This window comes from Diorhabda carinulata, chromosome 2, assembly GCF_026250575.1.
Source record: "Diorhabda carinulata isolate Delta chromosome 2, icDioCari1.1, whole genome shotgun sequence".
In the NCBI taxonomy this organism is placed as follows: Eukaryota; Metazoa; Arthropoda; class Insecta; order Coleoptera; family Chrysomelidae; genus Diorhabda; species Diorhabda carinulata.
In genome coordinates this window covers 6369601-6396296 of record NC_079461.1, presented here as the reverse complement: position 1 = coordinate 6396296, position 26696 = coordinate 6369601, and the positions used below count along the sequence as shown (strand labels likewise).

The following is a 26696-nucleotide window of genomic DNA, read 5'->3' as shown; positions in this document are numbered from 1 at the left end:
ACGTCCGTGAAGTTACTTTTCAACTTAAAATGGTTAACAAAATTCCCTTTACCAGTGTGTAATTTCGGAGTCTTTAATACCATGATGAGCATCTTGGAACACATTTATGGTGCATACTCAAATATATCCATTTTGTAGGAAGCTTGTTCATATTATTGCTATGAATCAAACGCAAAAGCTTTTTTATTTGAAGTGTATTTTTACGAAGATATGCACTATTGAATGTCAACTACTGCATATTATATAAATTACATGATAAGGTATATGAGATATATATTTTCGTTACTCTAGAATTTCGGAGCTAACATTAAATAACATCATTAAAACATGACATAACAACATACTAATAAAATAATATAATAAATAAACCTAAGATTTTTTTATAAAAAACAAAGTCATATTTGCTTAATTCTTATAAACTAATTGTATACAAAAAAAACAACAAGACAAATAAACAAAATAGAAAGCCAGAAAATACACACTCCCTTCTAACCAATTGGCCATACTTTATGTATTTGCTTTGTTGAGGAGAATTGGTTATACTTTTTTGTTATAGGGAGAAATACACGGTATTATTCGCCCCATGAACAATTTGTCAGTCTGTTACTATCCTTCTAAACTTTTTGGTCGGTGGTTGACTATCTTCATCTTCGAACATCTCGTAAGCATATTCGGGAAGAAACTTTTCTAGTTGTTCGTCAAAGAATTTTTCCAATGTTTTTGCATCCATGTAGACTTGCGAATCCACCTAAATTTATAATAAAAACTGTATGTAGATTTGAAAATTGATCATCGGTACATTTACTTTGTGATAATCAAGCTGCATTTATTTTGGTGCCATTTATTAGGCAAATTATATGTTTAATTTGCTTGGAGTAATTAATTATTATCAAATATTCACATTTTTTATTACCGTTTCAATTTGTTGCAGAATTGATCAATAACTTCATTGCTCCACTTTTTCTTAATAACAAATTTCGAGTAAGTAATCATGATTGATTTGTACTAATAGTACAGTTGCAGTACAAGAACTATTAATAATTTTGAATCAGTACATCAATAAATTTACCCATTATTTCGAATTCTTGATTTAAAAAAAGAGGGAGTGAACTCAATTAAAAATTCTCCTTATTCAGAAAAAATGTACAAAAAGTAGTTTGAGTAAAAAATAAAAATAATGAAATGATCTATTTCAATGTAGATATTTGTTAGACAGAAATTCCATTGCTTATTTCTTGTTGTTAGTGTGATCAAAAATCTTGGCTAAGTAAAATGCACATAAAATCTTTGTCTTAGCATTTCAAGTCGTAAAAATCGGTACCGATTTATATAAGTTTTCCCAGTGACCTGACTTGTTTTCTTTGATGTTTTTTTTGGCTCCTAATATTCTAGAAATTGATGATTATACCATATGGAATCTTTATAGTACTTGTACCTGTGAGAAGCCATCTTGAATCAAAGCTATAGAATACTATTCAGGGGTTACATTATGATTTTGGTGAACCTTTTAATTTTAATTACAGATTACATAGACAAAATTATTTTAAAATAAATTGTTTGCCTTGCATTTTAACAAATTTACACGCTACACAGCAGCAAAAAATAAAGTAAAGTTATTATCAATTTAAAAAAAAGTGAAAGAAAGCAGAAGTTTTGTCATAAAATGTTTTGGTCAAATATCACAATATTTTTGCTGAGGAATGTATAATATCTACAACCAATCCACAAAGAAGCATAAAAACGAGAAGAAGCTTCATTGACCTTTGTAGAAGAATATAAGTTGAATAACTCATTGAGCGAATAAATTTTATTAAAAAATTCATCATTTGTTTTTGATAATCACAAAGTACATATTCTTAAGATGATAAAGATGAAACCAAGTAATATTACTATCAAATTTGTACAAATATAGCAAAACAAATTTCGAGTTGTGTTCAAATTTTGTTTAAAAAATTTGTAAATCATACTTACTGGATTATACAAGTAAGCATTTTTAAACATCAACCGAACATCTCTTACTAACTCTTCCATATTTCGATAATGTATATCTGCATTCCAATTTAATTTTTGTCTAATCGAGTCCAAAGCTATAGGTCGTTTGATGATTGAATGATAGTCTTCATTCTGAAACAAAAAAAACAAAAAGGATTGTAACTTGTGACAAATTTCTCCCTCTTACATAAATATTTATTTTTTGCTTACATCTGCTCCGATTACTTCTCTAAATGGCAAACTTGGGTCATACTGACAGTATAATTCTAAAACCAATCTCTCAGCAATTTTCCTTTCCTTTAGACTAAGTTCACCTTCTTTCTTTTCTGACAAGATACTTTCTGGGATATCAGCAAAGTTCATACATAATAGGCATTGCCAAGTATCATTTTCTCTAAAAAAAAATTGTAATTAACAAATTATGCTAAATAGTATTTTCTTCTTTCAAAACCAAATTTTCAACACTAACTGCTTTGTAATAGTAAATTTGAAATCGGGACCATGGGTCTATAACTGAGACCAATCAGAACCAAAAAGTTTGTTATGTCCATTTTGAAATTTGACCCTAATGAAAAAATCATCTATAAACAAATACGAGTATCATTTTGATAAACTCGAAAATCTCATGTTTTGGAAAAGATAAAAAAATGGAGTAAGACAAAGTGTATAGAGCTTAATAGAGACTATTTAAGAAAAAACATTTTCTATCCAAATAATATATCTCAAAACTAAGCTGTAAAAGTAATTAAAACAATACTAGAGATGAACAGAAATACCATTAAATGGTACACGAATAGCTCCAAAACAGTAGACAGCTGCTCGTGCAATACAAAAAGTATTTTTTAATCAGAAATATATATATATATATATATATATATATATATATATATATATATATATATAATTGAAAAATGTATCCAGTTCAACTTGAAGAGAAATTTTCACAAACAGAAAACTATCATTTTATCTAATGTTCAAGCAGCAATTAGAATTCCGAGCTCCAATTCCACAAGATCTAAGCTGGTTTAGGAATACCCAGACAAATTAAATGGGCAAAAAGAATACCCTTTAATTGGACTGGGACACAAAGTTTTGTGCACTCTGATACAAGAAAACACTAGAAAAGAAAGTAAATAGGGAAAATGTCAGTTGCTAGAACAATCTACAGGTGTTGATACAAAGATTCTCTTAGGAACCTAGTGGATATATCAACATAAGTAAGTACAATTTACGAATACTAACATGGGTTTTGTCGGGGCATTGTCGACATTTGAAGATTCTAGGTTTAGCAGTGAATGTAACGTGCAAATTCTGCTAAATAGAGGATGAAACCTCTATCCACACTTTGTCGAATTGGAAAACTACCGCTACTACTAGTGTATATAATAGATCAGCTGTAAACATTGAACCTCCCCAGTGTTACAGCAAGAAAAGAAAGAAAAGCCATCATATTGTTACAAACTCGTCACCGATATGAAGCCGACCCTGTCCGGTTATAATGGAATTGGGCGAAATGGAGTTAGTTAGTTTACAATAAATAGTCATAGTGAATGGAACGAAATAGAAAGGTAACTGAAGAATTTAAATAAACTATATAAGTTAGTTAAGTGTAATTTAAAGTGTTTAAATAAATTAAGAACGTAAGAGACAGTATAAATAAATAAGAAAAACACATCAATATAACAATGTGTATAAAAAGGTCTGTAATGTGAAATTAATAAGAAAAAAATTATTGAATCATGAACCTTTAGTTGATAATGAAGATGACTACAGAGAAATACAATAAATGAGTTGATTGAATATTGTATTACAGAAAGATCTAATTGTGAATTAAATCATAGTTCCAAGAATACTTGAGTCAATTTTTTCCTTCTATGAATACTGATTGGACTGAATTTATAGCAAAAATAATTATGAAGCGTTATGTACTTACTCGACACTTAAGTTAGGAATATGACAGTACTGATGAAATACTTTAGGACATTTGTCACAGCACACTAATTCACCACCATCCATGCAAACGGCGCACCAGTCTTCATTCGGATCATCTTTACTTGTTTCAGATAATTCTGATTTTATTTTAGTTCCAACACTACCAACACCAGAATCTCCAGTGGAGCTATCCACGTGCGGCGATCCGCCCTTCAAAAAATTTTATATTGTAAAAACTTTTGAAATTTCCACACGATTTATATTTAGTGTCTTGTTACAGTTTTAGAGAAAACGATGAACAATAAAATTTATTTACCTTTTGCCTTCCTTCGGCAAGGACTTGCACGCCATTCGAATCTAACTTGGCAATTGTTGCCATCAAATCTTTAACTGAATCTTCGCAAAATTTATCCAGGTTTCTCTCAGTATCGGATTTTCCTTGGACGTGATTAGGACTTGGCGTTTTGGGAATAGTCGACGTTACTGTGCCCGGTAGATTTTTATTTGGATCGTTTGGGGTCTGTTGTCTCAAAGTTATTTTAAAATTGTCATTTATTGATGGTAAAGTCATATTGCGATTTGTGTTACCGTTTGTGTTTTCTAAAATTAAAGCAATAAATTAGAAGGGAATACGGATAAGTAATTCTTTATTACTTACTAAATATTTTATTTGATAATATTACTCAGTTCACTTGTAAAAATAAATATCAAAAATTAGTAACAACACAGTGAAATAATTTATTTACAATTGATAACTGAAAGATGGTTTTAAAATGGATCTTAGTTTTTACTGTAGTTTTGTCGATTGCTTATACAAGAACTTTATGGATATATCATATGAACGAAGACAAAATTAACGAAGAATAAAGACTGGAAACATTGAAAATTGAAAAAGGAAGAAATTTATAGACCAAATAAAAGAACTGAAGAAAATAGAAGAAAAGGAGTGCATTGATTTTGAAACATTTGTTAGGGTATTCATATCGACTTTACGCTCTACTGTATGCTGATGAACTGGTAATTTTTGGTCACTTATAAATTTATTTGCAATGAAAAAACTAATATTTTTGATAAATATAGCTTAACAAAAATGTTTATTTGGGATTTATATATCTCTAATATTTCGTGAAATGTGATAGCTTGTGTTTGATATACACAATTCCATTCCTCAAATCAAGAAATATTACTTACTCTATGTAGAACAAGTGACATACTTTTTACACTTTTATTATGGACTTGTTGCTCAATTTTTAGAACTAACATTTATTGTTGTTATTGTTATTAATTTTTTCTTTTAGTATTTTTAGTTTTTGAAATTTTTTTTGCTATATAAATTTAATAAATAAATAAATAAATTACGGGTTCATAACTTATTAATAAATGCAGCTAGATTATTAATTCACATTTTTGTGTACTCTTTAATAAGAGCGAGATTTTTTCATACAATCCTAATATATATTGAGCACTACTTTTGCTTACCTGTGGTACTTTGTTGTGGAGTATGCCATTTAACACCTCCTCCACTTGGGTATTGAGGCAATCGTTGTTGTTGCTGCTGCTGCTGTTGCTGTTGTGTCTGAAGCTGCTGATGTTGCGATTGTTGTTGTGTTTGCTGTTGTTGTTGTACTGGCATACGATTTTGCTGAGTTGGTAATAACATCCTCACCTGATTATTTTGTTGAGAAAACCTATAAATAATTTTATATATAAAATAATTAGAATAAATTTCTTTAATTTCTTAATTCTTAGACCTTAGATATGTTTATGTTTCTAAATATCTGTTTGATTTTAGGCCTCTTCTTTTTCAAAATTAGTTTTTTAATAAAAGTCGAAACGTCAATTTTATCTATCTTTCAAAGTTTATTAAAAAAACTAATTTTGAAACAGAAGAAACCTATCAAGAAGATTTAGAAACAAATAATTACAATACATATATTATAAATAACAAGCAATACATATTTTTCAGAAATAATAATAGAAATAAATTGATGTAAAATAAAATAAAAATACCTAATTTGTTGTTGACCGGGAAATCTATTTTGAAATTGCTGTGCCATATGTGGTTGTATAGCCTGGTATTGTCCAGGACCAGTTTGTATATAAACATGATTGAATCCGTTATTTGTATTACTTGCGTTACTAGGCTGAAGAAGATGTCGTAAATTACTACGATCGGCCAGCATTCCTTGAGGATGAGTTGACGATGAAACCTGCATAATTTAAATTATGCATAAATAAGTTTAAAAAATAAATGCCAAAATTTTAAAACCTCACTGTTATATTTATTCTAAATGCAAATAACAGAAAAAATTTTAATTACTTTCTTTGAATGCATAAGTCATCAAAAAAATTTGTCCTAGATTGGAAGTTATTAAAGGAATTTTGATAATCAATAGAAACTTCACAATGAAACTTTTTAACTATTTGACATCCAGAAAATTGTTGTAGTGACTGGATAAATGTAGAGATTTCTAAAATCATACTCTATTTAAGATCAAATTAAGCATTTAAGTTCGATTACAAATTGATATAGGTAAATTTTAAGTGACAAGAAAGGAATGTACACACCTGTTGTTGCTGTTGATTGAGCCCCAATGGCATTCTAGGCATAAGAGCTCTCTGTAGAGCTTGGGGTCTTTGCATTCGACTCATACTTAATTGCGTGAGGGTATTAGCCAATGGTTGGGGTATGTTGTTCATTCCTGGCGGCCCCATTTGCAAACGATTTTGAGCTGTAAATACAAAAAAATATTTTCAGTTTCAAAACTTCAACTGATTTATATAAGTTACAAACTCATATCCAAAAACACAATTAGTCGCCTCGGCAAAAAAGGTTCATACATAAAAATGATTTTTATACTTACCCATAGCTTGTCCCATTGATTGCATATTTGGTCCCATTCCTTGTGCCATATTCTGACCCATACCTTGAGCGAGATTTTGTCCCATACTTTGTACATTCATTCCCGATGAGTAGGGTGAAGTACTCTGATATTGTGAATAAGGTGGAGGACCGGGCATCCTAGTGGTATTTTGAAAGCCCGATGGTGACGGTAACTGATGGAGAGGACTTATAGGCGACGGTTGTTGAGGCGGTCGAACTTGTCCAGGACTTGTTGAACTATGAGGTGGTATAGAAGATGCTGGAGATGATGACTGTGACGGGTAGACACGACCATCGACCACAATTTGGCCAATCGTTGACATTACTAGCAATAATAAATTTAATCACAAATACAAAACTAATATTTGCGTTCACTGGAAAAATTAACCATAAATCGAAAGTTGGGTTTTATAATCAACAAATTGATAATGAGATTGAGTTGGTGGTTGATTGTGTCAGTGAGTGTATATATTGTACTGAAATTAAATAAATTTTAAAAATGTAAACCAAATTTGAAGTAAAATGTATAATATTAAAACAAATTGATAAAGTTTGTCGATGACATTTAAACTGACTTCAAAACGGTTTGTGCTATATTCATATCAATAATAGGAACTTCCATGAATTTAAATATAGTTCTCTTTAATTCCTTATATCTTAGAACTTTTGATACAATTGAATTTGATATTAAAAATTAGTTTCTTTTATAATGTTTTAAAGGTAGAAAAAATCTAAAATCAAGAACATTTAGAAGCATTTAAATACAGTTTTACTCTATAGCATTAAAAATCTTCTAGATAAAGGGATAACAGGTTAATAAAACTAAGATTAAATATGTGGCATATTCTAAACTAGTGAAGAATTATTAGCTATTATAGGATAAACATACTCATATTATGATGTAATTTTGTTTCAGGAAAAGCTGAGCTAAGTAGTCGTATGGTGCAAAAAAGTAGGGATGAAAAATAGAAGCTTGATATACAAACATGATATAATGCGTTTAATAGGTAAAACTCTATTTTATTCTTGTATATTAACTTTGTTAGTTAAAACCGATAATATTATCTACTAAACGAAAAGAAAAAATTGTAATAGATATTTTCTTCCAAAAATAATATTCTACAAACTTAAATTTCATTTGAAAATAGTTAAATAATAAAAAATATACGTGAATGGAAATTTACCTGAAGAAAGCCCTTAGGTAAGCACAAAAACCAAAATAATAATTGAGACAGTTAACAAACTTTATCGATCTTTTTAAAAATTAATAATAGAAATGATTTGATAGTTTCGATAGTTCCAAAGCAAAAGAGAAATAAAGCTATAACTGATCTCAACATGTATTAGGTAGAATGTCCAACAGATACAATTTACACCCCCCAACAATTAATTTCATTCATTATTTTAGGAACTAAAGAGATTTAACAAACAATGTACAAAAAGAAGATTGAATTGAGAAGTATCATTTCAATAGTACTTATTTCCTTCTCTAACATCAATTACAGCATGAAATAGACGATGAAAATTGTGAGGTGGATTTGATAAAGCTCATAATCGACTATTGATTATAGCCCAGAGGCTTTATTAGATTGTGGTCAGAGCAGCAAAAAGTACTGATAAGATAAATTAAGCTAGTAATATATGAGTTATTTATGTTGAAGAGTGTATTTTAATGAATTGCATTTATAGTTCCAATCAAAATGAAGCTTATCAAAAATTTGTAAAATAGATTGTGAATTTTTTCTTTTCTCATAGACCTCTTGAACATTCTTTACTATCAAAACTTGACACTAATTAAACAAACTAACCTTTAATCAAGTCTGGAACCTTATCCAATGCCAAATGTATCCTAACAGGTATTTCAGGATTTGGTATATCGGCTCTTTTACATTTTATCCTTTTAAGATGTTCGGTCATCAATTTTTTACTAAATAATAATGCCATGTCACTACCATTTGTTAAAGCATGTTGTGTGAATTCTATGCAATGATCTGTCATTTTAGATAATTGTTCTAGAGCAACTTTCTTTTCTTGCAGTGTTTTTTGCTTTGACTCGCATACTTCTGATAGTTTTGCTATCAATTGTTTACCTCGGACATTAATTGTATTTGTTAATCTACGGGAAAATCCAAATTTAGTAAATGGGTTATTCGAGAATTTCCATTAACTATACAGTGGTTGTTATAAAAAGTAAGATCATTTGAACATCATAAACGATACTCACTTGACAACTAATTGGGTGATTTCGTTAACAAGTGCTCCTTTTTTGTCAGTTATCAAATTTTGACGATCATCTATTACTTTCATTGCACTAGTGAGTAAAGCTCTTTTGTATCTACAAAAATAAATAAAACAATCAACATAAAAAATATCTACAAAACCTTCAGTTACTGACAAGTCATGATATGGGAAAGTTGAAGCTAGTCAATATGCTAATTCAATGCTAAGAAACAATAGTAGATAGTACAAATAATTTTTTTTAAAATAATATAGAAATAATGTAAACAAAAGAAACAAAATAGAAAATGAACTACAACAAATATTAATGAGAAAGAATGGAGTCAGTATTTCGAAAAATTATTAACAGAAGAAGACAGTGAATACGAAGATGATATAAGTGACAATGGTACATACATATTAGAAAATGACAAAAAACCGACGGAAGTGGAATGTAATGACATAATCAACAAACTAAAACACAATAAAACAGGAGAACCAGAAGAAAAGGTGAATGAACTAATAAAATATGTAGGGAATGTAATATCGATGGAGGTATCATTAATAAATCAATACAAGTAATAGCATATACTGATGATTTATCTTTATTAGCAAGGCAAAAATAAGCTGACCAACCAAATTAAGAGTCTATAAAACTGCGATAAAACCAGTAGTTACAACTATGAGACTAACAAATATGGACGAAGAACAACTAAGGATATAGGAGAGGGGAATAATTAGGAAAATTCATGGACCAGTGAAAGTTGGAAATAATGAGTATAGAGGACTTATGAACTATAAAATTAAGAACATATTAGAAAATAAGGATATAGTAACTACAATTACAACAAAAAGAATACAATTAAAAAACCGTTAGGTACAAGGAAAATTACAGAATGGAGACCTAACGAGAAAAGATTGGCTGGTAGACAAAAAAATAGATGGGAAGTTTAGATTGTCCAAGATATGCAAAATCTGGAAGTACGTGACTGGAACAAACAGATCCAGAACAGAGAAAAATGGAGAACAATATTTGAGGCTTTAAAAATATGTGATAAGCTGTATGATTACATGTTGGCTGACCACTCACAAAAATCAGGGTCAAAAGAGTTCGGTATGAGCGCGGCTTCAATTCTCATTAGAATGAATATTTTTAAAACTGAAACATTCACATTCCTGTAAATAATTTTCTGTTTTTTAGTAATTATATTAACCAGAAAAAAGATAGCTGATTAAATCATTGTACCTAAATGAACATACTTACCCTACATCTTTCAACATTTCAGCGATAAACTTTTTAGCTTCAGACGCAATTTCATTAGTAAATTTGTACTTGTGTTCTCTGTGTTCAATCAACTGACAATCTCGACAAGTCAATTTGTCACAAGTCTCACAAAACAATGACAACTTTTCGTGGGGATGAATCATGCAAAACAAATTAGCCGGTCCACCATTTGAAACAGAATGCAACTCAACCAAACCATCTTCTTTCGGTTTTATGGTATGATCTTTTGTTATTTTTAGTCTGAAAAAGTCGAAAATTTTCAAATTGTACACATATAATTTATTCTCTAAATCTTTATCAGAATCACCAGGCAAATATTAACATTGACCAAAAAATTTCGGAATTAGTGACAATCTTTAAACGGGTTACATTAACAGAAAAACACTTAGCAGTGTTGACAGCGGTATCAAAGTAACTAAAAAGTTTATAATAAAGTTTTTATTACAGATCGTTGTAGATAAGTTGTATCAATAGGGTCTTTATGAGGAGGACCTATGTGACTTGTCTAAACAATAAAAAACATGTAATGCTACACATAGAAAGCAAGAATGTTGTCCACTTGATGGTTCAAGGTAAAATAGAAGGTACAAGAGGACTTAATTACACCTAATTACAGCTTATGAAGCTGATGGAATGGTTCTAAAGACCAAGTGCAACTTTGTTTAGGAATGTTGTCAATACAATCATAACCTACAATATTATTGCCATCACTCAACAAGGATATGACATCCAAAGATAAACTATTTACATTGTAAAAATCAGTACAAATTTTTAATAATAAACAGTAAAAAATGAGATAAGTTTGAAAAATAACTTTATATAATTTTTTTTCGTTTCCACATATTTCTTGAGGTTTGTTGATGCGCAATATTCTCATAAAATTTAACTTGTGTGCTATAATGGTTGTTGCAATAAGTTTATACTGAAAGAAATATTTTATATACAAAGCTACATTTAAGAATAATTTTCATTGTACAATACTAGTTTAAATAATATGTTATTAAATATATCTAGAAATCCTTCTTATTAATAATGGTATCCATTTAGAGAAAACTATATTTAATGATAATATTATTATTATCAACGTTATATTCCTAGATAAATTAATTTGTTTGTGTATTCTTACCTTTGATGCGCTTGTACACAATTATCACAAATAAATTCTGAGCAGTCGGTACAGTAACTTGTTGCAACAGCATCGTCGCTACAATTACTACATTTCATATCAGCATTTTTGTTAGGATCTTCATTATTACTTGCCAATTCCAGCAAAAACTGGTTTTCGATTATGTTGTCTGGATTACATATAATGCCGCATGGTGGGCATTCTATTTGGGCTGAAATGGAAGTAAACAAGGTATTAATATGGAAATAATGAATATATCAGGTGTCAAACTCAATTTTGCAGAGGGCCATATATTAAGTTTTGAATTCGTAGGTGGGCTAAATTGAAAACAAAAAAAATGGACTGAATTATTATAACATTTTATTTATATCAAAGTTATAAAAGATGGTAGGTAAATATGATGAGCTCGAGGATCCGGATACTAGACTTCTCTTGTTTTTGACAAGCTCATTGATATCAGGTATCATATTCATTGTAGTTATTTTAAGAATTGATTGGAGATGTTCATTCGTAAGTCTTGCGCGATGTTTGTTCTTATTTTTCCTGACGGAAAATATATGCTCACATAAATTAAGTGCTACCAAACATGCAGAGAATGCGTGCTGCATGTTTTTTTAATTCCGGGTAATTATCCAAACTTTTGAAATATTGTGTATAAGATGTAAGAGTGTTAATCTCATTAAATTTTTCTTTCAAAATACTGTCCGATTGAAGACCTATCAACTCCATTTGCAAATAACTGGTGCCTGTGAAGCTTCAAAATTGAATCGATTGTTGAAAATTGGGAATTTCATTCATTTCATGAAACAATTGTTGAATTCCGTAATCAAATTTTTCAGAAGTTGAGAATTTTTTTTGGTTCACTGTGGCAAATGATTTTAAAAGAGGAAAATGGTCCAAAGTCTGATTTTTTACCTGGTTTTCCCACAGCCTCAACTTTGTTTCAAAGACTTGAATATATGAATACATACAATCAGATTTTTACCCTGTAACTTTATATTCAGACCAGTCAAATGTTTATTCATATCTACTAAAAAGGCACAATCAATCCACCAGTCATTGTCATAATCAATTGGCGCGTTTATTCAAAAATTCCTGTTTATATTTGATATATTGAATATTGAATATTTATGTAACATCCTTATTATGTTTAACCAAGGTAATTATATTATTCTGCAGACATTTTTGTTGACAAACAATTCTGGTATGTTTTATAAATACATTTCAAATTATTTATTTTAAATATGTTTTCTGGGATAATTATTATTTACGAAAACCTTCCGCAGTCATACACCGAAATCTCGATAAATTGATAATAATAATAATAAGTGCGTACACTAATAGGAATAAAACGGGATAAGTTAAATTTTTGTGCTTTGGCCTTGGAAATATTATGTATCAAGGTCACAAGTGACCGTTCTTAGATATGCTATTCTTATCAATTTTTTTTATAGAGTGTGTAAATATTCCACTTTTTTGTTGGTGGACTGTAAGTGCAGATTGTATAATGTCACTATGATATACACTATCGGATGAAAGTTTTTACCCACCATATAGTTTGCGAGTTATATAACAATCGACTTTGATATTTATATTTTGAAGAACATTATATAGAGAAGAATATAGTGATAATAAAAATATAGACTGTAATTGTTAAATTTTTGGTTTATCGACAAATAATCGTCGTCTATATGATTCCATTCGTTTATCAGGATATTCCAAAGGCGTGGGGCGAAAATAGACACTTTCTGACTTCCCTTGCCAATTTATCCCACAACAAATCAATAGGGTTGAGGTCAGTCGCTGGCCAGAACGTACTACATGCTCCTCCGCCCGCGCCGTGATTTACATTCGGGATTACACATGGATCTAACATTCTCAAATCTCAAACTTTGTCTCATCACACCATAAAACTCTCTACCACTCTGTAATGTATCTTCGGGCTAACCAATGATGGTTGACCATATTCGTTCTATTAAAACATCAAAACTACTTAGAAATAAACTATTTATTAAATAATAAAATAAGTAGTTAAACGTGGTTTCAATAATCTGACGATATTAATACATTCGTCTGTTATTTATAAGGTTAGTTTAAAGGTCGTAGGTGTGGGCGGCCGTGAAGCTATTGAGCACATAGGTCTTCAGATAGGCCCACTTGACGTCACAAAAGTCCGAAGTCTGATCAGGCGCTTTGGCTTGAGCCCTTTGATGTCGTTAGGCAGGTTGTGGGGTTTGCCCAGGTGTTTAAACCGCGGCCGTGTGAGTGAATTTATAAGGTTATAATTATATATAAGTATGGTCGTTAGATTCACATCGATACAAAATAAAGTACGTAATTTGACACCTTAATGGAACTCAAGTGACCAAGGGACACCTGGAATCAATCATCTATGATGTGGATCCCCATTAGGATCGTGAACCATAAGTTTTAATGAATACAATAAACCTTGAATTTAAGTATCTAAATATATGATTCTTCATAGTCACATTAATATAAAACAAAAATTTAGTTATCCGAGAGGATACGTTAATGGGGGGTAAATACTTTTGTATCCTTCAAGTGAATGACTAAGATTTACACACAAGAGATTGTATCTCTGTCTGGGTTACATTTGTGCGATGTTTTTAAATTTTAATAATTTTAAATGGGAATTTCCTATCTCAAAACACACTCTTCGTGCGTTTTTTTTTGTTCTTGATTTGATTTCGACGCCTTAAAAGAGGTTTATTCACTGCTAGTCGTTCAAAACGTCAATCTCCTTTATACTGTGGAAGTCCTCAAAGACAGATCCCTAAAATTATTGATGCTATCTCTGAGCCGTTGATCACGTTTACTGATTAATACAATACGTATCCCTTCAGCGGTTGCGGTTTATCGAGGCCGCCCTGAACGTGTCTATCGCCAAAGCTCCTAGAGGATGCATTTTCACGTTGTAGTCCACGGTACGTCGAGATATTTTTATTCCGGCTGCAATGGTACGGTTACTTTTGCCTAGGCTTCGAAGACTTGCAATTAATCTAATAGTTTCGACCGATAGCTCCTTGGCTTTTACTCATTTTAAAACTTACAAGTCTGAATTTGCGAGAAAAAAACGAACTTCACAAAAAGATGTCTTGGTCAAAAAAGTATCAATCACAGCAAGTTTTTGCGTCTCACATGGCTAACTGGGACTAAAATACAATCATAAACAGCGAAGAAATAATTCTCAGTTAAAGAATAATAAACAAATCAATAGGTACTTGCAAGTTTTAAAGCTGTATTTACGCGGTTGTCACGAGTGGCCAATGAGTTTTAATTTTTTATCGAGATTAGGCTTTTTGACGTTTTAGTGTAACAAAAAATTTTTTGGTTGTCTTTGTCACATGAAGTTGTATTTTGCAAGCTCGGGATTCGTTTTTGCTGTCAGAACACGCTCAAGGTTGATGTCACGACAGTACTCGTACCAGATCCGTACCAATAACTGTAAGCAGTCTCAAACATTAAGACAGAATTCGATCTCCAAAAAATAGTGGGTTTATTTAGGTATTAGAGAATTTTTTGAAATATTAATTGGATAAATTCCGATTTTGGAGTAAGTTTAATTTTTTTAAATTACTTTTGACTATACCTACATACATTTCTAAATTCAGATAATAATAAAAACACGTTAGTTTAGCGATTTTAAGTTTATAGAATCCATTTATCGAGGTTCCATATGTCGAAAATAAATACTTGATGTTATTAATCAAACCAAGGAACGGATCCAATATCTGGTTAGGTTTACTCCAGCTTCTATTAGGTTATTTTTACTTTGGATTAGGTTATCTTAATTGACCGATAACTGATAAAAAATATATTTTTCTATGAAATGCGACGTTTTTATAATAAAAGTAACTGTTAATAATAAATACCAATGGATAACCAATGGATAAATGGATGCAGTGATCTCAAATATACCAAATTAGTATGTTTTATTTCGATTATATACCGGGCAGATAAAGAGTATTATTTTTAGAGTTTCAAAAATAATAAAATTATCGGATATTGAAATGAAACTTCTCCAAACAAACGGGAGATTTAAATCGTTTCAAAAATAATTGTGGTATACTAAATTGAAAGCTTGTATATTTTAAGTTTTAAATTGATTTCAGTGTAGGGTCATTGACATATTAATACGTAATGTCACAATTTATGAAATATTTAACCTTGAAACTATTTGTTTTAATGTTTAAATTACAATGTTGAATTAATGAGAAATAGAATAAAAATAATATATTCAAACAATGCAGGCCCAATAGAAATTATATCAATATACATGATGTACTTTCATAAAAAATGTATTTTTGATTAAAACTGTATTGTATGTAAATGTTATTAGATATTTTTTTGGCGTAATAATTCTCAACAGAAATAATTAAATTGATACCGTAAATCGAGGGTGACTTTGAACAAAATGAGTGTCATCGATCAAACAAGATATTTTCCAGATAGATGTCTCTCGAATGTGGACAATAAATTTTTAGTATGGATATGGTGGCAATACTGTCTAGCTCAATATGGCGCCATTTCGCAAATGTGATAGATAAAGATTTGTACAAATTAGCTTTGTTATTTGTAAAGTCACAAAAATATGGAAAAAAATGTTTCTATTAAATCACATTTGTGAAAGTTATTGTTTCGGGGTGTTATTGATCACTGGACAAGAAGTGATCAAGGACACATACCTCCGTTTTCACATCTTTTTAGCGCATTTTTTACAAAAAAAGCGTTTTGTCCGCCCGCTCGTCTGTTTGTAGCAGCTCCTCCTCACTGGAAGCATGTTTAGCGAGCACAGGTTTTTTGCATTTAATTCCTGTATAGATGTAAATATTCCGAAACGGAAGAAATTTTAAGCATTATTAGAAAAAAATTAATCAAATTAACCAAAAGGTGATCCAATTGGTCAAATGACATGAATTGACGTGACCCTAGACGTTAAATAGGCTTCAATAGACGTCAATTCATGTCATTTGAGATAATTTTTCATTTCGTAAACCAATTATTATGAGAATTTTCATGACAAAAAAATGAGGACAAAATTATTAAATGAATGAAACGATTGATTTATGTTTCGTGGAAACTTCCTTTCATAAATTAAGATTTTTATTAATATTTACTGATTGCTAACGGTAAAAAATGTGCTATAGTCTCTATTGCGAAGAGTTTTTTAGTTATTTTGTTATGTGATCCAGATTTAACAAAAAAACTAATAATTCACAGTCTTTGAAATATTTTCAAAAAGTTGCGAGTATATTCACATATGCCTAGACCTCTTTATTAAAAGTAGCCTTGGAAAAATGAACTCAGTCCCACTCTCGAAACGAGGACCAAAAAATACTACCGCCTTACAAAACATTTCAGTGAATGGACTCGATGCAACTGTTATTTATCTTCTGAATACCCAGAGGGTTCTGCGAAAATTGCCAAATGGCAATCCTGAAGAAGTAGAACATTCGAGTGCTTTAACGGAAAAAGAAAACATTGCAATACATTCAACTTTATGGGCGATAAAAGATAGATAATGAGGTGCAAATTAAGTGCTCACTAAATAATCAGAAGCGATTGGAGACTTGGCATGTCAGTTTTCAAAATGGAAAAATACTACTAGGTCTTAGTACATCAAGCATGGTGGTTTAAAGGTCTCCAAAAACTGTAGAAATGATATTTCTCGACTGTCTTTTGAATATTTAGTTAGCACGTAATTCTCTCTTAGAAAATGATGAAACTATTGATAATAGACGTTGTGAGACATTTCGCTTCGTGTGTAAAGCTGCAGAAGCACAGATCAGCTCTTCATGCGGTTCTACGAGAAACTGTAGTCAGGATTCAACCAATGGGTGCAGTCAAGCGTCGTGCTAAAGAGCTGCTGTGCGTTGTGGATGAAAGTTTGGAATGGATAGGCGAAGGAAACGTGATTAAAAATTTTTAAAGTTTTGTTTTTATATGTATAACCATAAATTGTACAGAACAACTAGCAAGATGCAGTCTATGGTGAATTCTAGTGTGATAATGGAAAATTTAGTAACGCCACATGATCGCGAAAAATCGCTCCTTTAACCGTTGAATGAATGAATGAATGAAAAAAATTTTAAAAGAAATTATGGAAACATTTTGCGCTAAGAAAAATTATAAAACCCAACATTTAAATTTAAGTACTTGATACTACTATGAAAAAGGCAAAATATAGAAGGAATTTTTAAAATGCGGAATATTTAAGGAAAAAAGAAAACATTGCAATACATTCAAATTTATGGGTGTTGAGCTCAGCGTTGCTCCACTATCTGGCCGTAAAATGAAATTCCACAGCTGTGTTAAAACGGTAATAGTGTCCGATTATGCTATCTTTTTAAATCAGCTCTACCATTATTTGAAGAGTTAAAAAATTATTTCCCAATTTTTAGTTTGATTAGCTATTGCAGTGCGGCGTGTTTTTTAAGCTATTATTCATTTTTTTAAAATATTGTAAATAACAGAAAATAAAAGTTGCCTATCCACGAACGTGGCTCACAACCTCGTTAGAAATAAAAACTATTTTACAACAATACATGGTCAGCAATTGCGAAAATGTTCAGAAACGCACTCGTCAACAATCGGTTTCTGATGTAACCTAATTGGTAAATATGCTGACGACCTAGTTGTAATTATGATTAGATTGTAAGCTTAACCAATATAATAAATAATCAATGGATAACTTGAAATTATTTCGAAAAATTGAAACTACAGAATCATAGTTTTATTATTTTTTAACTAAATGTTTAATTTTCAAGACAGAATTCATTTTCACTGTTTCACTTTATTATGCTTTAAATTATACAAATTAACAAATTGATTAAGCGTTTATTCTATAAAGGGTGAGTCACCTGTATGTATACGGTCCCTAGTGGTGATATTTTTGATTTTTTAATAGGAACGCCCTGATAGGGCGTTCAAATATTGAAGGTCACTTTGGCCAAATTCAAACATCGATTATTTCAAATGAAGTACCCTAAATATTTTTAATGTATTGTACGAGGAGTGTTACGTAAGTTTTTGAGATAGACAAATAAAAATAAGTATTTATAGTTGGATATGGCTTTATTGTTTTTCAAAATTTTCTCCATTAAGATCTATCAAACTTTTTTTCTATTCCGATTGAGGTACCTCCAAAACACGTGATTTGAACACATCAATAGAATAACGTTGACCTCGCAATTTATTTGTGATCTGCGGGAATAAGAAGAAATTATTGGTTGCCAAACTGCGATTTTTTGACCATTCATTTTCGATTCGTCTTCTGCGATTGGTTTCCCTGATTTTTTCGAATACTTCCGGCTGAAGTACCATCCAGAATTGGTCGTTCTACGATGCTCTAATGTCCAGTTATTCGCGAATAAATCTTGTTCGATTTGACTCGTATTCAAAGACCAATATAGTCGATTGTTGTTTAGTTTCGAGTTCATATGCAAACATCCATGATTCTTCCCCTGTCACGATTTTATGGAGGTCTTTTGAAGCACCGCGATTGAATTTTTTCAGCATTTCTTTTTTTTGAGCGATTGTCAAATTATACGGTATCCAACGCGAACAAATCTTTTTGGCAGTCAAACAGCATCGATGTTTTCTGGCACAACATCCTTTTATGGACGATCTAAACGAAATTCATCCAGTAGCGAAGTGAATGAATTCGAAAAACCAGCTAAACACGTGTAGCTCGAGATGGTGCTTCATCACTACTAAAAGTCGTAAAGAGCTGGCACACTGCTGTTGATTTGATCCACGTCGAAAGTTTAATTTAATTTTATTTCCATTTTTTGACCAAGTATCTGTGAACAACTCAAATAGCACTCGTATAACAACACGTTCTGAGTACGTTTACTATTAAAAATGTTAAACTTTATCATGGCAATGTCAGATTTGACATTCATATCTCAAAACTCAAACAGCAACCCTAGTTTAGCACTCACAGTGCTTAAGGATCCCTATACCTACTTCTAACCGTTCTGAAATTATAAGCATTTTACCAAAAATTATGAATTTTTTCATTAAGTCGTCGATGTCGATTCTTGACAGATTTGCTAAATGTAACAAATAAAATAGTTAGTAATTTTATACTTTCGCGGTTCGTTTGCACTTATTCACGTATAATTGTTGATAACTTTTTTCCAAATAATAATCAAATGAAATTGTTATATTTATATGAACAAAAACATTATTAAAATCACTTATTGTAATCAAGTGTAGAATATTAAAAGTTAACTTTGAAAAATTGAAAATTTTCAATATTAAAAAAATGGTATATTACTAAGGTTGACTGTTAGAGATAAAAAATGAATAAACAAACATTTTTCAATTTTTTTTCTCCAAAATGTTCGTTTTTTGTATAGATTAACAAAAAAATATATGAACTGCGTTTGATAGTGTAAAAAAGTTATGAACATGCGTTTATGATCACATTTAAAGTCATAAAACTATATAAAATCTCCAGGTGTGATATTTCCCATATTTTAGATAAAAAGGCCGTAGAAACGGAGATTTTTAGAAAAAAATTCATCGAAATCGGAGGATTTTCCGATTTTCTAGAGCCAAAAAACGAGGGGACCGCGAAAGTATGGAATTACCAAATAGTTATTTATATTTGAGTCTGTCATGTTACGTACAATTTTTTTTAGTTTTCTTCATCGAAAATACTTTAAAGATTCAACAATACCAGTTTCAAGAAAGAACTGACATGATTTTAACCATAGGCTAATACCATGGAAACGTACTTTTATCATCAAGGGTATATGCTCAAAAGTATCCTGAATGAGATTATCTGTAAAAGTTTTGAAAAGATTCTGGCAAGATTTTGTGGTCACACAAAATATAAAAATAGAATAACAATTACCACCAAGGAAAACAATGGTGCAGTACCATTTGTTCTCTATTTATATTTAATTTCTTCATTTTAATCGACTTCTTCTAATATTGTAAAATAGTGATCTTTGATTTAGGAAAAGCTTGAAGATTTTCAACATTGAGTAGTCTTCAATGAGACATAGTTGAATAGAAAATGGTGATTGAATAATAGTGTATTTGCATGATTGCATGAGAAAAAAATAGTTTTGGATAGTTTATTATATTTTTTTTTATTCTTTGATCAATATTTATCTATAGAGAAAAAAATTATTGAAAATTCAAAAATGTTTTAGGTAGTTTAAACATTTCAGTAAGGCTACCATATTGCGTTACGTCATAGATATAAAATAAACACTGAACATATGATACAAAGTAAATACGACAGTTATTCTCTCGATTATTCTAAAATAAACTTTAATTAACCTGAAAAATGGTATATAAATCGTGTTTTGTGCCAGGATGTAACAATACTACGACTAAAACAACTGATAAATTTTTTTATGATGCCAAAAAATTCTAATATACTACAACAAAAATGGTTTGGCAGTGTTGGTCGTTTTGAAGATCCTGAGAGATGTAATTAAGTTTATTGTGCTTTTAATTTTTAACATAATTATGTGATAACGCAAGAACTTTACCTATAAAAGGTTTATTCACTTTATTATTATTACTATAAAGAAACATTTTTTATTTATAATAAATAAAAACTGTATTATAACAGCTCACGCTACGTTGCCGACAACGATAGCCTCGTGATCATCAAGCAGACAACTGCTGAATGTTATTATTAAACCTATTCAATATTCAAATATTATTTTTTCACTTTTAATTAATTATTTCACTGTCTGACATTATTTCATATCAAGAGCTTATAAAATAATCAAAAAAATAAATACTTTTTAAAAAATACGAGTACCATATTTTTTTCATAATATGTTTGGAACTACAAACACAAATAGATCACATCAACCAAAGTAAAAAGAGGAATTTATAAATATTAGAAATACTAAAAGGGATCAACAAGAATTGTTATGTGACTTGACGCTGGCAAAAATTCAAAGTCAAAAAGAAATAAGAAGAAACCAATTTAAAAGGACTTATACATGAGAAAGAGCTTTGGCTATGATGATCAACAACAAGGTACACAAAGAAGAAGTAATATAACATTTTTAATGGAAAACTTTACCCCAAAACATATTATCTATAAATCTACTGTATATAATCAAAAACATTTAGAAACATAAACACATCAAGAGGTCTAATAAGAAATTAGAGAAATTTATAATGATACATCTTTGTTAACATTACAATCACATTTCGTCAACTGCCGAAGTTTATTGACACTAGGAAAATTTTTATTAGCTATTAGAATTAATTAGATAACCATTATATAATCATTAATATTGAAAATCATTATCCAGTAGTCATTGAAGATATAATTTGAGTTCAAATGAGCAATCTAAATGTCAACAATGAAGCTATTTCTGTTTATATAGATATGAGAAAATGTTATCATTTCTATATTACTCCTCATATCTTATGAGTTATCATTAAAAATATAACTAATGTAAATATTTGTTATCAATTTTGTATTTATAATTGGACTTTGTCTTCCTCAATGCAAGAGATTTTGATAAAAGAAGAATGTTGAATATCATTTTTTGGCTCAACAATATTAACCTTCTCTATGAGGTCAATGATATTACTAATAATTATTTTATTGAGAGAATTGACTACTCATACTTTATTAGGCCACAAATAGGATTAAGTACTGAGAATGCTTAACAATATTCACACCAGACCAGATATTTAGTAACTGCACAAACAATTAATTTTTGTTATCTTGCAACCAATGTGATGACCATGTATGTCAAAATAAATTAACATTTCGTAAAAATTGCAGTTGACACTGGAGTTTTAGAAAAGTTCATTTTAAATAACACCGAGAAAAAGTATGATAACAATACTGAATTTGGAATTGATCAACGGAAAATGACAAAGATAAAAAAACTAATTCATCAAAGGTTCATTTTTATATGACTTTAAAATAATTTGTTTCCCATTTTAAATTAGATAATCCTGAATGAGCCTAAAATTGAAATATTAAAAATAATTCATAGAATTTCTTCATTATTTATATGAGAGGAGTGAGTGATTTTATTTAATTTATAGATAAAAGTTTTCAACCATTAGTTAACAGATATGAAAAGTTAAAAAAATTCATATGAATATTATTTCAAGAAATATTTGTACCCTTCAACTTTCATAATAAATGCAAATTTGGAAAGATATTGCTAGAATTTTTCTTTACAAACTTCGACCTTGAATATGTAAGAACTCTCATACACAGTTTACTGTGATTTTTGACATACCATTTAGAATACCGAAACACGGGGGTTAACAACAAAGTCCACCCCATTTCATTCATAGATTAAACCTTTAGATGACTAAGACACTTGGATTGGAAAATTTTTAAGAGCTTTTATTAGATGTAATTGTTGTGTAAAAAATGAATATCTTTTAATGACCTTTATATTCTTCCCCTGCATGAAATAGCTGCAGACTGAACTGATTTCCAGACAGATGAAATAATAATTAAAAAAGCTTCTTAAGAATTACCAATCAATGATGTCAAATTAATAATTTTCTTTTAGACCAATGAAAACATTTTGACAATAATCTTGTATACTTTTATAAATACCATTTACTACCACAAAAATAGTTCAGTTGCACAAATGATGTTGATGTAACAAAATTGAATAAATTTTTAATTACAAAAACTACATCCTTGTTTGCTTAGGTTTGACTTTTGTTATCATTTTGTTATAAAAAAACTCCTAATTTGTACTCATGAACAAAGCTCTCATAATCTGATGTGAGATCTAATGTTTTCTATATGATTTGTTTATTTAAAAGTACATAATTTTGTATGTTTTTTACTGCACTTTGTTCAACTCCCTCTGTTTGTCTTATTGTATTTTGTAATAAATTGAAAAATATATGAATGGTGCTAATAACAATTACATTTTCTACATAGATACAGACGATTATGACGTGATTGCCCTTGCATCATCACTATTTGTGAAGGGGCAAGCATACTATGGATAGTAAAAACACTAGATGGATTATGAATTCAAGAATTAGATGGCTCGAAAATAATGGGAAAGAAACCATGCAACAATGAAGTGTAAGCTAAGATGGAAAGACTTAGAATCCTGTTGTAAAGTTGTAAACATCTTTATCAATTGTCAACCATAATTGATATAGTAGTCTCAAATCAAGTCTTAAAAGATAAAGTCCACTGATAGGACATAGGTCTCTCTTTTTGCAATTTAATTTTATATAGTGCTTTCAGGTAGCTCTACAATAGATAAATAAGTTTCTATTTGTGCACAATAGAGGTTTAAAAGTACACTAAATAGTAGGATAGCATAGTGGTGGTGGCAAGGTTGGTACCTATGACATCAAAAGTTGGTAACAATAAAGTTGAAATAAAATTTAGAATATATCAATACCAAAAGTAGGGGTGCTCAAATTGTATCTCTAACAAGCATAATTTATGTCATTCTATATTCTCTTATAAAGCACCCACACTTTTGGTAGTGTTATAATAAGTTTTTTTTCAATTCTATTATTACTAACTTTTGACATCATATCTATCAACCTTGCCTGCCACAAAAACTACCTTGTCCCTTATTTTTTACTTTGTAGTGTACTTTTAAACATTTAAAAACTGTGGTTTTTAAGTGAGTTTTATATATTATTATTAAATTACATTTGCCTATGAGTGAATAGATAAATAACTGATATACCAAAATTAAATTGTGTATATTATAAGTGTAATATTAAAAATATTATGACACTTACCTGGCATGCCATCATTTGAATGTTCATACAATTTACTATCTATACAACTAGAACAGGAATTATGCAGGCACTCCAGTAACTTTGGATTGTCTACAGCACTAAGCACTCTGTCACAAAATATACATTTAAATGTAAAACTGTCCCTAGTTGTGGGGCTTTCAACAGTTTCAACATGATGCTCTTCAGAAGGAGCACTAAATACATCATCTTTAGAAATATCTTTCGGATTTTCATTTTCAAGATTAGATTCTGACAAAAGCTGATCTATCATCATCTCTTGGGCAGGAGTAAGGGCTTCTGGTTCATTTTCTGGATTCAATGCGTCATTTTCTGATAGTGTTATTGGATCACTCTCTGCATATGCATCCTTCTCTCTGGATATTTACAAAATAAATGGTTAAAAAGCAATAGGGAAATTTCAAAAAACAAGTAAATCGAAAAACCAATTTTTACAAATAATAAGAAATAAGTTTATTGTAAAATTATTAAACATTAAAAGCCTAAATAACAAATAGTAATTTTTTACTATAGAAAATATTCAAAAATAAAAACAGGCACAATTTTTATGAATAAATAGCTTTTTTTCTTATTTTAAATCATTAGATCCACTTACAGTTAATGGCAGCAATATTTTCAAATAAATAAAAAAAATTATGAAGCTAAAATGCGCATCTACCAAAGAAAAAGCAAATTAGATAAACTATATTATTCAATACATAAAATATTTTTGATTTTTCTGTTCAAAACAGGCATTTATTAGTAGGTGCATTATTATAATTCTGCTAGTAAATTTACTGAAATTTTAGATAAATTACCCTAGGACGTTTTGAGTTTCCTGAGATTCTATTGGCAATGGGTTAATGAAAGCCGGATCGTTCAGGAACACTTTCGATTCGTTTAACTCAGCCATACTTTTAATCTAAAGAGGTCATAAATTTTAAAATCACAGCTAGGGCACTATTCACACTTCTTTTAATTGATGCATCATCACAAAACCCATCTGATATCAAAAAGATATAATTGATAAACGTATTTTGCATTTAAATTCACTGAATATTTATTTATTTATATTATCTGTGACAGCTTCGGTTTTTGCAGACGCCTTTTTCATTTCTGCATGTTTCATGGAGCACCAACATAATTATCTGTCAAAATAATGGTGTAGCCAACATAAGAATCATTATTGCTTGATTTTTATTTATTAAATAAAAAAATATAAAAAGGTTATACAAACAGGTGTTGTATAATTAATGAATAAAAAGATGGGTCTTGATACAATTTGGAAATATGTAAAATACGATCGTTGAATTAGCGCGAAACAAACAAGATTGATCTATCATTTGCCAATGTCAAATCCTTCATTCATCATTTGTCACTTTCCCAGGAAATTAATAAATTTTTGGTTATTTATTTAAATTTTAAAATGACCAGGTAATTGATGAAATATACTTAAAGTTATCTACTATACTATTTGATTCATTTAATATTATTTTAGAGAAAGTATAGAACTTGGAAATGTAACTCCACATAACATAAAACAACTTAAGCGCCTAAATAGTGTGGTTTTCCCTGTATCTTACAATGATAAATTTTACAAAGACGTTTTAGAAGCCGGAGAGTTGGCTAAACTAGCATATTATAACGACATAGTAGTTGGTGCAGTGTGTTGTCGAATAGATACATCGGAAAAATCTAGGAGATTATATATTATGACTTTGGGATGCTTGTATCCATACCGGAGATTAGGAATCGGCACTCTTATGGTCGAGCATGTCTTAAATTACGTTGAACAGGATGGCAATTTTGATAGTATATTTTTGTAAGTATTTAGTGTAAATTATAAACATTTGTTTGAAAATAAATTTTTTATAGACATGTTCAGGTCAACAATAAAGGAGCCATCGATTTCTATAAAAAATTTGGTTTTGAGATTGTAGAAACAAAGGAACACTATTACAAAAGAATAGAGCCTGCTGATGCACATGTTCTTCAAAAAAATCTTAGGAAAACTGGTCTAGTTAATGGAATTATTGATCTATAAGGCTCAATGGTGTAATTTATTTGTTAAACTATTTTACCATTTTTGTTAAAAAAATTTTACCAAGTTTTTTTGTACATACTTAATAAACTCAATTTGAGGTTTTCATTACTAGTTTTATTATTATTGACAGTTTTTACAATTTTTTTACTTTACAAACTAAATATATTTAAATAAAATACACCAATCTAGCCAATCGACTTACTACAATTTTGTACACAAACTTCAAATAATTTATGAGACCAAACCAAATTATAAACTGATTGATATAATAAAAAGTACAACATTCATTTTAACAATAATGTCTTATAATTTTTTAAATTAGTAATGCCATTCTCAAAATATATTGGATTTTATAGTGAATTCACCTAAAACCATTATCGAATCTAGTTAAACTGGATTCATTAGAAATAGTTTATTGACTTTCAAATCATGTATGTACCAATTATAATCCAGGAAG

General features: G+C 29.7%; 2 protein-coding genes across 2 annotated transcripts; one reads left to right on the top strand and one right to left on the bottom strand.

The window, feature by feature from the left end:
* Window positions 1–256: 256 nt before the first annotated feature.
* LOC130903449 (E3 ubiquitin-protein ligase TRIM33-like) lies at window positions 257–25528 on the bottom strand. Its single transcript, XM_057815552.1, has 15 exons — window positions 25014–25528; window positions 24199–24572; window positions 11437–11647; window positions 10290–10550; window positions 9033–9143; window positions 8617–8924; window positions 6789–7133; window positions 6493–6656; window positions 5935–6134; window positions 5404–5612; window positions 4241–4524; window positions 3926–4134; window positions 2203–2386; window positions 1972–2124; window positions 257–748 (listed from the first exon to the last, which is right to left on the bottom strand). Exons 1-15 carry the CDS (start codon window positions 25106–25108, stop codon window positions 596–598), a joined length of 3261 nt encoding a protein of 1086 aa, XP_057671535.1. The 5' UTR covers window positions 25109–25528; the 3' UTR covers window positions 257–595.
* Window positions 25527–26538, top strand: LOC130903450 (probable N-acetyltransferase san). Its single transcript, XM_057815553.1, has 3 exons — window positions 25527–25629; window positions 25694–26017; window positions 26071–26538. Exons 1-3 carry the CDS (start codon window positions 25622–25624, stop codon window positions 26237–26239), a joined length of 501 nt encoding a protein of 166 aa, XP_057671536.1. The 5' UTR covers window positions 25527–25621; the 3' UTR covers window positions 26240–26538.
* The last annotated feature ends 158 nt before the right edge of the window (window positions 26539–26696 follow it).